Below are 13290 nucleotides of genomic sequence, written 5' to 3'. Positions count from 1 at the left end.
TCTTTCTCTTCTAGGAAGAATCTCTCCATGAAAGATTCTCTCAATTCTGCCCAAGTTGTGATTGAGTCAAGTGGTAACTCATTCAGCCAGTTTGTTTCTTCCCTAGTTAGAGATAATGGAAACAACCTCAATCTCATTGCAGTTTGACTAACCCCAAGAATCTCAACTAAATTGCAAGTTAGGATGAAATTCATCAAGGGTTGATTTACGTCTTCACCCGTTGTACCTCTAAACAATCTATTCAGGTTCAACAACTGAATCGTAGTGCTAATGATGGTGAATTTTACTCCTGATGGCAATGGTGGGAGCACTATAGCTCTAGTAGCTCAAGCCCCATCCAAATCTGGATCATCATCTTCAACAACCAAATGTCCTTGTTGTTGACCTCGACCTCTTTGAGCTAATAGTCGTTGCTGAGGTGCTAATGGTTGTTGTTAAGGATCAAACTATTCCTCCTCTTCATCCTCAACATCTACCCTGTTTAGGTCATTTTCATTATCATTAACACCCCTAGCTTGGGACCTGAGCATCCAGTGTCATCCTTTACCTCTGTGTCTCAATATCTTGATCTTTAACCATTCTTCTAATAGACCTTGCAAGCTTAGGATCATAAGGAATTAAAGATAGTCCCTTACATCTAGTGTTTGGCATACACTACCTATGTCGCCTGTAGAGGACACAGACAAGAAACAAAATTAAAATTAGAAAGTAAGACTAAGAGTGAAATATCACACACTTTACTTAATTTTTAACCGTATTCCTTGGCAGCGGTGCCAAAATTTGATACACCCAAATTTACCCTTCAATTAAAAAGTATAAAGTGGTTGTTGTAAAATATAGAGCTCAACAAGGTTGGGGTCAAATACCACAGATAATAAGGCAAGAACTAAGCCATATGCGGTTATTTGACTATAAGTCACTTATTTCCAAAAAAATGGAAAATGGGGGAAGTTTTGGGATTCAATTTCAATTTAATTAGTAACAAGTAATGATTAACAATAACACTTAATTTAGGATAACTGGGGAGAATCAACTAGGATTGTAGTCATCATGACTTTTTAACCAAAATTTGGGTAAATTATAGACCTAGACTCTGCACTGGGTATTATACCAATTTTATCAACCTCAACTACATTTAACAGTCTCTTAACCGCATCAACTACATATAACTTTCATTATCTCAAACTAAAAGTGTTTATCTCAATTCAATGATAGTAATTCAAGTAGCTAATCTTGCCACAACATTAACTATTAGACGGGTTCAAATCCTCGAATTGTGTCATTAACTATTTTTTCAAGTTTTACACTATTTTACCAAAACTAGTCAAACCTAAGGGAGGTCCTAATGTTTGCAACCATTAGAAATTGATTTACATGAAAGAGTTAACGAGATATACGTTTGTAGTGTAGATTTTAGTCCAAAAATTTTGTTATTTTAGGTTAAGTTATTATAGATTCCACAACCCTTGGTTGTGGAATTTAGTTGCTCATGCTTAATGAAATAACAACCATAATCACATTCATTCAAGGAAAGTAAACAATTACAAGAGAAGAAAAAATAGATGACAATGCTTTCAATAAACTCACAAAGTCTTCTTCAAAACATAATCAAGAGTAATCTATTCTTTAATAAAAAAAAAATTGCAAATCTCCAAAATAACAAACATCCTATAAAAACCCATAGAAAAAAGTATATATAGTTCCCAGAAAAAATATATATAATTTAAAAAAATAAAGAAAAAAGAATAAAAAGAATCAAAAAAGAAAAGAAAGAATATATATATATATATATAGTTCACAAAAAATTCAAATTTTAAAAATAGAATGTGCAGATCCCAATGTACCTGTGACGAAGGCCCTGACGGCTTGTCAAAGGAGTGACAGTCCGCCAGAGTGGTCGTCACAAAATTTTGCGGATTTTAGCGTGACTCATATTGATTTGACGCCAGAGATGACGGCTCATCACAAGGATGAGAGCTCATTGAATTTGTCATCAAAGTTTATTGAGTGTCCTGGGTTTCTTGCATGTTTGACGAGGCAACTAACGGTCAGTCACAAGGATGGTGACCCGCCAGTGCTGCCGTCAGGGTTGATCTACTAACACTTAGCTCCATATCACTCTTCTTTCTGTCTTCACACTTTTCTTGGCTATCATAGTGTAAAACTTATCAAAACAACACTATTGATTACTTAAGTTCTTTCAAATTTCCTTAGTAAAAGCATCAGATTTGTCGTCAAATGCCGACACATCAATACCTTATGAAGCGATCTGAAATCCAGGTCACCCTCCTCTCTATGAAAACATATTGTATCCCAAACTATCCAATGTCTAGTGTTAGCTTCTATAGATTTTTTCCACAAGAATTTTGCAAACATCTTATGTAGTTGAGTTATGACAAAAGTAGGGGGATTCATAGCTGACAATAGGTATACTGACATAAAATGTAAAAGATGTTTGATACAAACATACCTTCCACCAAATAATAGTAGCTTATTCTACATGTTTGCACTATTTTTCCCACCTTCTTTAGTAGATCCTTAAAGTGAGATTTTTTCTATCATAAAAGATAAGATACCCCAAGTAGGTAAGGAAAAATATATCTTTCTTACTCTAATTGACCTCTTTATTTGATTGTCCACGCCAATAGGTACCTTTTCATGTAAATATACCAAATTCTTATCCAGATTAATCATGATGAATTGATAATATTCTGAGTAAAATTATGATAATGAAAAAATGAACCAGGTTCACAAGCGTGTGAGATAAAAGAGTGGAAAATAAGAAATAATGTGTCTAAAGGCAAACACTCTTAATTAAGGAAAAGTATGCAAATTACTCCTTATATGGAAAAAAAAAACCTTTTCTAGGAAAAGAATTACTTCCCTTGTAGGATTCAATTAGGGTATAATTCACCCTAATTAAAAGATCGTTGATGAAAATAAAAATACAGTTTTTACAATTCAGATATCGAGAAAACTTTGTGGCAAGAGTGAGTGTGGCGCTAAAGATCAAGACGCGAGAAGAAAGATGAACTAGAGTTAGGTTTTCTTTTTAAATCTTAGTTTGCATTGTTTCATATTAAAATTATTTTTTAGGGTTAAGTATTCTCAAAGTGAAAGAGCGTTTGTGAGTTTTGTAACAAGAAGTGGGTTTGGCTTCTTGAAGAGTAGAGTTTACGGTTATAGTTAATTGTTGAACAGTTTGACTGAACTGTTGAGGTGAGGTACTAGATTTAGTCATTTTGATTATATAATTGTAATTTAAAGCTTCTCTTTGAAGTTGGTGAAAAATCCTACTAGTGTAGGTCGTAGTGTTTCTTCCCTTGAGCAAGGAGGGTTTACACGATAATTCTTTTTGTTTTAATGTGTTGCGTTTTATCTTTACAAATTAGACAAGAACCTGATCTTGCTTAGGTGGTTAAGGTTTCTTCAAATCATTTACCCAAAAAATTCTTTGTATTTTCTCAAAATCTTCATCATCTTATTGTTGAGGCAGGCTGACCTGAACAACATAGAATGGTATCATCTACATATGACAGATGGTTGCTTTCAAGACTCCATTTAGGCATTTCAAAATCATTTAAAATCAAGATCTCTATATAACCCATTCAAATCCCTTGCTAAAACTTCAACAACATTAATAAACAGAGTAGGTCATATGATCCCCTTAATTCAACCCACTTGAGGATTAAAAAACCCCAATCAACGGTCCATTCATTAAAATTGAGCACAGATTGTTGCTTACTAACCCCACCACAATGTGAATGATTCTTTTTGAGACGCCAAATTTTCGCAAAACATTTATCAAAAAAATTCATGACACTTTATTATATGTTTTCACCATGTCTAGCATGACTTCCACATTGTGCAGTTTGTTCCTCCTATTAATGTCTCTAATAATCTCTTGGGCTAATAAAATATTTTTTGTAATACTTCTTCGTTTTATGAAACCTAATTGATTGTTAGATATTATCATTGGCAAAATTGCTTCCGTTCTTTCATATACCAAAGATTATTTTATTTGCAAAGTGCTTAAACATAAGGCGTAAAAAAATGCAAATATTAGGTATATATTTTTGTCCAACGTATTAATACATATTTAAAGTGGCTAAATGTTGATTAATTTAGAGATTTTAACTAATTTTTAGATAGTGGTGTGAAAAGTACCAATTTATATGAGGAAGTTCTGGTAAAGATTCTAGACCGGCAAGTCAAGAAATTGAGAAAAAAGGAAATAGGTTCCGTGAAGGTTTTGTGGAGAAATCAATTAGTTGAGGGTGCTACTTGGGAGGCCGAGGCCGATATGAAGTCCCGATATACTTTTTTTTCCTTCTACTCCTATCCTAGCTTGATGTAATGAGTTCCGCTTGAGTTTCCTTGTTTTGGGAGTCATGTGTGTTATTTGTGTTTTTCCATGATTTCCCTATGTTATGCATATTCATGAGAAACTTATGTTTTGAAAGAAAATGAGTTTATATGATTTATTTCCTCATGTTATTGTGCATTGAGTATAAGTTGTCTATTTACTTCATGAGATGAATTGATGAAAATACTTTAGTTATGCTTTTCGAAAGTAAATTGCATTAAGGCTCCATGAGATTTTGTTGAGCATGCTTTTAGCTTGGGAAAGGTAATACCTCCTAAGAACATGAGAAATGTTGAAATTTCATGCATAATGGGTTGTTAGATGTAGTTCCTACTTCCTTGTGATGGATTGAGTGTGTTTGAGTTTGGAGTTGATGTTTCCTCATTTGTTTTGTGCATTGTTATGATGTTGCATGCATGATGGGCTGCTAGTCTTGAGTCGTAACTTTCGTAAGGTGTCTTGATCATAATTTGAGGATGAATGTTCCCAAGGGAGAGATAATGTAACTCCCCGTAATCTAATAGACTAAACTAGGCCTAAGTGGGAGGACTAAGGTCAATGAAGAGGGCAAGGGCCAAAGGTGAAGGCTAGAGAAGCCTGATATTTTTCTAGGCACTGCACCACCTACCACGACCACCACCACGGTCAGTGGTGAGGACCACCGCCCATGGTGTAACTCGTGGTGGGCTAGGTAGTAGCCTCTCCAAATCTGCCCCAAAAGAGGACCCTCCCCACGAGCCACTAGACAGCTCGTGAAGGCCACCACGGGCCGTGGGAGGGTTCGCGGTCTTAAGTTAGCATTGAGGGGGTTAAGGGGTGGCAAGTGAGGCCACTAGTCAAGGGATCACGGGCACCACTACGGGCCGTGTGACCCTTGACGGTTTGTGGTGCCTCACGTGAAGGGTGAGGCAGACCACTGTAGCAAGGGGTTAACTAGTCTTTTTCGGTTTTAATCTAATTAAAGTTATGTCGTTTTGCCTAAGCCTAGGACCCCTATATAAGTAATTTTAACTCTAAAACTAACCCATTCAAGCCATTATTTCTAAAACCAAAATAAAATCCCTAAAGTTCATCCTCTCAAATAAATTCTCTCTCTAGAAACTTGAAGAAGGAGGAGGAGGAAGACAAGGAGGAGAAAAAGAAGGAGAAGAAGAAGGAGAAAAAGAAGGAGAAGGGGAAGGAAAATATGGAGAAGAAAAAAAAGGAGGAGGAGAAGGAGGAAGACAAGGAGGAGAAAAAGAAGGAGAAGAAGAAGGAGAAGCAAAAGGAGAAGGAGAAGATGGAGAAGAAAAAGAAGGAGGAGGAGGAGGAGGAGGTGGAGGAGAAGAAGGAGAAGAAGAAGGAGAAAAAGAAAGAAGGGGAGAAGGAGGAGGAGAAGGAGAAAGAGAAGAAAAGAAGGAGGAGGAGGAGGAGGAGGAGGAAGAGAAGGAAGAAGGAGGAGGAGCAGGAGCAAGAAGCAGAAAGAGAAGGAGACGGAGAAGAGGAGGAGGAGGAGGAGCAGGAGCAGGAGCAGGAGCAGAAGCAGAAGAAGAAGAAGAAGAAGAAGAAGAAGAAGAAGAAGAAGAAGAAGAAGAAGAAGAAGAAGAAGAAAAAGAAGAAAAAGGAGAAGGAAGAGAAGAAGGAAGGAGAAGAAGAAGAAGAAGAAAAAGAACAGGGAGGAGGAGAAGAAGGAGTAGAAGAAGAAGAAGGAGAAGGAGGAGTAGGAAGAGGAGGAGAAGAAGAAGGAGCAGGAAGAGGAGTAGGAGCAGGAGCAGAAGCAAAAGAAGAAGAAGCAGAGGAGGAGCAGAAGAAGAAGAAGCAGAGGGGGAGGAGGAGAAGGAGCAGAAGCAGAAGCAGAAGAAGAAGAAGCAGAGGAGGAGCAGGAGCAGGAGCAGGAAGAGTAGGAAAAGGAGCAACATGAGTAGATGGAGGAGCAGGAGTAGGAGAAGGAGAAGAAGCAGAGGCAGAGGTAGAGGCAGAGGAAGGGGAGGAAGAGGAGGAGGAGGAGGAGCAGCAGGAGCAGGCGGAAGCGGATGTGGATGCGAAAGCGGAGGCAGAGGTGGAGGCGGAGGCGGAGACGGAGGAGGAGGAGGAAGCGGATACGAATGCGGACGCAGAGGCAGAGGCGAAGGTGAAGGAGGAGGAGGAGCAGGAGCAGGAGTAGGAGGAGCAGAAGCAAGATCAGGAGCAGGAGAATAAGGAGCAGGAGCAGAAGCAGCAGCATGAGCAGGAGCAGAAGTAGGAGAAGAAGAAGAAGAAAAGGATGAGGAGGACGAGGAGCGGGAGCTGGACCGGAAGTGGAAACGGATGAGGAGCAGGAGCAGGAGCAGGAGTAGGAACAGAAGCAGGAGCAGCAGGAGAAGCAGAAGCAGCAGTAGGAGGAGGAGTAGCAGGAGCAGGAGCAGAAGCAAAAGCAGAAGAAGAAGCAGAAAGAGAAGGAGAAGGAAGAAGAGCAGAAGCAGGAGAAGGAGGAGGAGCAGTAGTAGGAGCAGGAGGAGCAGCAGCAGTAGAAGAAGCAGGAGCAGCAGAAGAAACAGAAGAAGCAGAAGAAGAAGAAGAAGAAGAAGAAGAAGAATAAGAAGAAGAAGAAGGAGAAGGAGAAGGAGATAGAGAAGGAGAAGAAGGATGAGGAGCAAGAGCAGGAGCAGAAGAAGCAGAAGTAGAAAAAGAAGAAGAATAAGAAAAAGAAGAAGAATAAGAAGAAGCAGAAGGAGAAGGAGAAGAAAAAGCAGAAGCAGAAGCAGAAGCAAAAAGAGGAGGAGGAGGAGCAGAAGCAGAAGCAGAAGGAGGAGGAGAAGGAAGAAGAGCAGGAGCAGGAGAAGGAAGAGGAGCAGTAGTAGGAGCAGGAGGAGCAGCAGCAGTAGAAGAAGCAGGAGTAGCAAAAGAAACAGAAGAAGTAGAAGAAGAAGAAGAAGAAAAAGAAGAAGAAGAAGAAGAAGAAGAAGAAGAAGAAGAAGAAGAAGGAGAAGGAGATAGAGAAGGAGAAGAAGAAGAAGGAGCAAGAGCAGGAGCAGAAGAAGCAGAAGCAGAAAAAGAAGAAGAATAAGAAAAAGAAGAACAAGACGAAGAAGCAGAAGGAGAAGCAGAAGCAGAAGCAAAAAGAGGAGGAGGAGGAGGAGAAGAAGAAGGAGAAAGAGGAGGAGGAGCAGCAGAAGCAGAAGTAGAAGAAGAAGAAGAAGAAGAAGAAGAAGAAGAAGAAGAAGAAGAAGAAGGAGGAGGAGAAAGAGGAGGAGCAGGAGAAGGATAAGGAGGAGGTAGAGGAGGAGCAGGAGCAGGAGGAGCAGAAGAAGAAGAAGAAGAAGAAGGAGAATGATGAGGAGGAGGAGGAAGAGGAGCAGCAGGAGCAGGAAGAGTAGAAGAAGGAGAAGAAGCATAAGGAGGAGGAGGAGAAGGAGAAGAAGAAGAAGAAGAATAAAAAGAAGAAGAAGGAGAAGGAGATGGAGAAGCAGAATGAGAAGGAGAAGGAGGAGCAGCAGTAGGAGCAGGAGCAGAAGCAGGAGAAGAAGGAAGAGGGGGAGCAGGAGAAGAAGCAGGAGCAGGAGCAGCAGAAGAAACTAAAGAAGTAGAAGAAGAAGAAGATTTAATTGATTAAATTGAGCTATATTAAGCATGAATTGTTGATTTCTTATGATTTTGATGATGTTTCCCCATAAACCCATGTAATTCCCATATTTCTCAAAGTTGATGATATGATATGGGTCTTTGTTGATGAAAAAGGAATTTTTGAAATTAATACATGAGGTGATACAATCACATAAATTATAATGAAATCCATGTCTAATACTTGAATTCTAGATGTGGTGATTGAAATTAGGTTTCCAACCTCAAGGAGATAAAGTATGAGATTATGCACTTTCTATGAAATCTATGCAATTGTTTTAAGGACACTTTGAGAGTAAAGTGTCAATGATCATGATATTATTGTTGTGTTGATTAAAAAGACATTCTAATAAACACTTATGAACATTAATTTTAATGGTTTCCTCACATAATAAGGATTCTAAGGTGGAAAGGCTTTTCTCACCTAATTGAATTAAAGAGTAAAAGTGATCATGGATGGTGAAAGGTTTTCTCACGGATGGTCTAAAGAGCTATCCTAATGAACTAACTTCGATTGATTTTCAAGGACATCCCTTCATGAGACAAGAGTTAAGTCAAGACTTAATAAGTATTCCATGGGATTTATGCTTAAGACCGAGTGGATATTTAATATGAGATGGAGGCTCACACGTAGTTGAGTTCGGGCTTCCAAAATGGGAACTCTCACGTAGTTGAGTCTGGGTTTCCAAAAATTGTCTCATGAGATAGAAGCATTCACGAAATTGAGTGCGGGTTTCTAGTAGCATTCTCATTATCCCATAAACTATGTTCCCCCATAGGTTATTTAGCTAGTGGATCCACCTAAGCTAAGAGTTACCAGTTCTACACTAGGCAAGTAGATCAACCCTTTCCAGTATGGGAGACACCGGGTAATCATGTTATAGCTCACATGGTCTCAATGTCGGTTGAGGCTTATTTCCACAACAAGATTAATATTGAACTAAGACATTCTCAAAGAAGTATCTCGTAGTGTTCAAAGGTTCTAAAGATGATGCTAGCTTGCATTGAAGATAATGTTCTGACTTATGTTTTCCAACTATCTCTATGATGATGTTTAAACTTGGTAAATTGCATGCTTTGAAATGAAATGTCCCTTTTAGCATGTATTAAATGGTCTTATGCATAATTATCATAGTCAGTGCATTTTTGTACTAACGCATACTCTTGCCTATATTTTTCCCAAATGTGGGGTCCGACAGTCAGGATCAACAGTTTTGCGGCTAGAGCTTGGATTTGATTATTTTTTGAGTTTGGTGAGCCCTCATGGTTTTAGTACGGACTTTCATATGTTTAGTTTCTTTCATGTACTTTCACTTTTGAACATGTTGTATGGTCTAGGCCTAATTTCATTCGATATTGTAATAGATGGCTATGATGAGACAAAGCATCTAGACTTCCCCTTTCTTTTATGAAAAACTTTTTAGACTCAAAATATGTTTTATTATTATTGTTCTATTTCTTATGTTATGAGGATGAAGTGGCTTGTATGGAGCCTTCAGGGTTATATACGCCATGTTACATCTAGGGGGTACCCCTGGGTTGTGACAGACTTGATAATTAGAGATCAACGTTTAGAATGGTCCTAGGATGATGTCTCCTAATCTACGTCGAGTAGAGTATTGTTCATGAGTGTGAACTGCTCCACATTTATGAATAAGAGTCTAAAAGATGTTTAGGAAATTCCACTTCTTTCATTACTCTTAAGTTGTGCGATAGAGTTTAACTATATGAGGTCTTTCTCATAATCCTTATCCGATGGTCTACTGGATATGATGACTACTCGAAGGACTTTCGCTATAAGGAATGAGGAAGACAATGTGAATCAATGAGCTCCTCAAGTAACAAATGTGGGGTTTAGGGCTGCTTATCAAGTGTTAGCTCAAGCCATGACGGCTCAATCCAATAGAGACGTTGTAGCTTCCATGAGCCCAAATGTGTGTACGGCAGCTTCAAGAGTGAGGGACTTTACAAGGATGAACCCTCCGGAGTTTTTTGGGTCAAAAGTTAAGGAAGATCCTCAAGAGTTTATTGATAAGGTCTACAAAATTTTGATGATTATGGGAGTTATGCCGGAGAAAAAGGCAGAGTTGGATGCTTATCAATTTAAAGGTGTTTCTCAAGTGTGGTATAATCAATGGAAGGAGGGGAGGCTGGTAGGAGCGGGTCCCATAGATTGGGAAATGTTTAAATCTTTTTTTTCTTGATAGGTTCTTTTCCCTTGAGATGAAGGAAGCAAAGGTGTGAGAGTTCATTAACCTTCGTCAAGGGAGTATGAGTGTGAGGGAGTATGAGTATGCTCTAAAGTTCACCCAATTGTCCAAGTATGTTCCAACAATGGTTGCGGATTCAAGGGCTAGGATGAGTAAGTTTGTGACAAGTGTATCCGACATGGTGGTTAAAGAGTGTCATACTGCAATGCTCATTCATGACATGGACATCTCTCGTCTTATGGTCAATGTACAATAGATTGAGGAGGAGAGGCTCAACAAAAAATCTAAAGAGATAAAAAAAGGCTAGGGCCGGTGATGGAAATTTCTCTAATGCAACATCTGATGGACAAGGTCAACCTAGATTTCAACAAAGGTTTTTCGGTCAAGGCTCCTCCAATGCTCCTCCAAGGTTCAACAAAGATAGGGTGTCTAACCCTAAGCCTCAAGGAGGTAATGATAGTGGATCTTGATAGCCTATTTCAAATTGCACTAAGTGTGGAAGGAAGCACGATGGTAAGTGTCTAGACTGCACAAATGGTTGTTATAATTGTGAAAAGAGAGGTCACAAGATGAGGGATCGTCTGATGCTTAAGGCTAAAGGAAGAGAGGGCAAACAAGCTCCTCCTAGTGGTCTGCATTCCAATGCTCCTAAGAAAAACTGTTTCTATGCTCTCTAAAACCGAGGTAAACAAGAGAGTTCCTCGGATGTAGTCACCAGTATGTTAAAAAATTTCCATAAAGAGGTGCATGACTTGCTTGATTCCGGTGCTACTTTATATTTTGTAACGCCATATGTGGCAATGCTATTTGATGTGCTCCCTGATGTGTTGTTAGAAACTTTTTCTATCTCTACTCTTGTTGGTGATTTTGTGGTGGTTAAGAGGGTCTACAGAAGATGTCCCGTTTCCCTATCCCATAGAGTTACTCTTGTTGATTTGGTAGAGCATGATATGTTAGACTTTGATGTTATCTTGGGTATGGATTGGTTGCACTCTTGTTACGCTTCTATTGATTGTGGAACTCGTGTGGTCAAGTTTTAGTTCCCGAATGAGTCTATCCTTGAGTGGAAGGGGGAGAATTTTATGCCTAAGGGCAAGTTTGTCTCATGTCTTAAAGCTATAAAGATGATTTCTAAGGGTTGCATTTACCATCTTGTTAGGGTGAGGGATGTAGATTCTGAAACCCTACTCTTGAGTCAATCTCCGTTGTAAATGAGTTTTCGAAAGTGTTCCCCGATGATTTACCCGATATTCCTTTTGAGCGGGTAATAGACTTCGGTATTGACCTTCTCCTAGATACGTAACCTATTTTTATTACTACTTATAGAATGGCCCCGGCTGAACTAAAGGAGTTGAAAGAACAATTGAAGGATTTTTTGGATAAGGGCTTCATCCGACCGAGTATCTCTCCATGGGGTGCTCCAGTTTTGTTTGTTAGAAAGAAGGGTGAATCTCTTCGTATGTGTATTAATTATCGTCAGTTGAACAAGGTGACCATTAAGAATATGTATCCTCTTCAAAGGATAGATGATTTATTTGACCAACTACAAGGGGCAAGTTACTTCTCTAAGATTGACCTTAGGTCGGGTTATCACCAATTGAGGGTGAGAGGTGATGATATTCCAAAGATGGCTTTTAGAACCCAGTATGGTCATTATGAATTTTTGGTAATGTCGTTTGGGCTGACTAATGCCCCGACGACGTTTATGGATTTGATGAATAGGGTGTTTAGACAATACCTTGACATGTTTGCGATCGTGTTCATTAATGATATTATGATATATTCAAGGAGTGAGATGAGCATGTTGATCATTTGAGGATTCTGTTGCAAGTTCTTAAGGACCAACAACGTTTTGCAAAGTTTAGCAAGTGTGAATTTTAGTTAAGGTCTGTAGTTTTCCTTGGTCATATTGTGTCAAGTAAGGGTATTGAGGTAGATCCTAAGAAGACGTATGCGGTCGAGATTTGGCCTAGACCTCTAACTCATTCAGATATTAGAAGCTTCTTGGGTTTGGCCGTTTATTATAGAAGGTTTGTCGAGGGTTTCTCTTCCATTGCCTCTCTGTTGACGGCTTTGACTCAAAATAAGGCTAAGTTCATTTGGTCGGAAGCTTGTGAGAAAAGTTTCCAAGAGTTGAAGGATAGATTCACTTTTGCTCCGGTGTTGACTTTACCGGAAGGTACGGATGGTTTTGTGGTGTATTGTGATGCCTCTAGAATTGGATTAGGATGTGTGCTTATGCAAAATGGGAAGGTTACTTCCTATGCTTCGAGGAAAATAAACATCCATGAGAAGAATTATCCTACCCATAACCTTGAGTTAGCGGCGGTTGTTTTTGCCTTAAAGATTAGGAGACATCATTTGTATGGGGTTCATGTCGATGTTTTCACCGATCATAAGAGTTTACAATATGTGTTTAATAAAAAAGATTTGAATCTTAGCCAACGGATGTGGCTTGAATTATTGAAGGATTATGACATAAGTGTTCTTTATCACACCGATAAGGAAAACGTGGTAGCGGATGCTCTTAGTCGGCTATCTATGGGTAGTGTGGCTCATGTTGAAGATGATAAGAAAGAGTAAGTTTGAGATGTTCATAGTTTGGCCTGATTAGGTGTTCAATTAGTGGAGTGTTATGGTTCACAACGGGTCTGAATCGTCTTTTTGTAGCGCATGTGAAATCTAAGCAAGGTCTTCATCCTATTTTAGTTGAATTGAAAGAGGTGGTGCTTAAGAAAATCGTTAAGGCTTTCTCCCAAGGGGGGGATGGTGTACTTAGATACCAAGGCAATTTCTGTGTTCCTAATGTTGATTACTTGAGAGAGAAAATCTTGTCGGAAGCCCGTAGTTCTCGGTATTCCATTCACCCGATAGCCACCAAGATGTACCGTGATTTGCGGGAAGTCTATTGGTGGAATGGGATGAAGAAGGACATTGCAGAATTTGTGGCTAAGTGTCCAAGTTGTCAACAAGTTAAAGTTGAGCATCAAAGACCGGGAAGTTTATCCCAATATATAGATATTTCTACTTGGAAGTGAGAAGATGTGAACATGGACTTTATTGTTGGTTTGCCTCTCACCCGGAGACAACATGATTCTATTTGGGTTACTGTAGATCAGATGACAAAATTGGCTC

General features: G+C 39.2%; 1 protein-coding gene across 1 annotated transcript; it reads left to right on the top strand.

Moving 5' to 3' along the window:
- The first annotated feature begins 6567 nt into the window (after window positions 1-6567).
- Window positions 6568-7509, top strand: LOC125863823 (protein PXR1-like). Its single transcript, XM_049543815.1, has 3 exons — window positions 6568-6583; window positions 6664-6887; window positions 7354-7509. Exons 1-3 carry the CDS (start codon window positions 6568-6570, stop codon window positions 7507-7509), a joined length of 396 nt encoding a protein of 131 aa, XP_049399772.1.
- The last annotated feature ends 5781 nt before the right edge of the window (window positions 7510-13290 follow it).

This window comes from Solanum stenotomum, chromosome 5, assembly GCF_019186545.1.
Source record: "Solanum stenotomum isolate F172 chromosome 5, ASM1918654v1, whole genome shotgun sequence".
Taxonomy (NCBI): domain Eukaryota; kingdom Viridiplantae; phylum Streptophyta; class Magnoliopsida; order Solanales; family Solanaceae; genus Solanum; species Solanum stenotomum.
The sequence above is the reverse complement of the archived record's forward strand: the minus strand, read 5'-3'. Positions and strand labels throughout refer to the sequence as shown.

What these genes read in the sequence shown, in the direction of transcription:
- LOC125863823 (XM_049543815.1), top strand. An exon ending in CAGCAGAAGAAACAGAAGAA is followed by an intron (nt 6,888 to 7,353) that starts GCAGAAGAAGAA and finishes GAGCAAGAGCAG; the next exon opens with GAGCAGAAGAAGCAGAAGCA.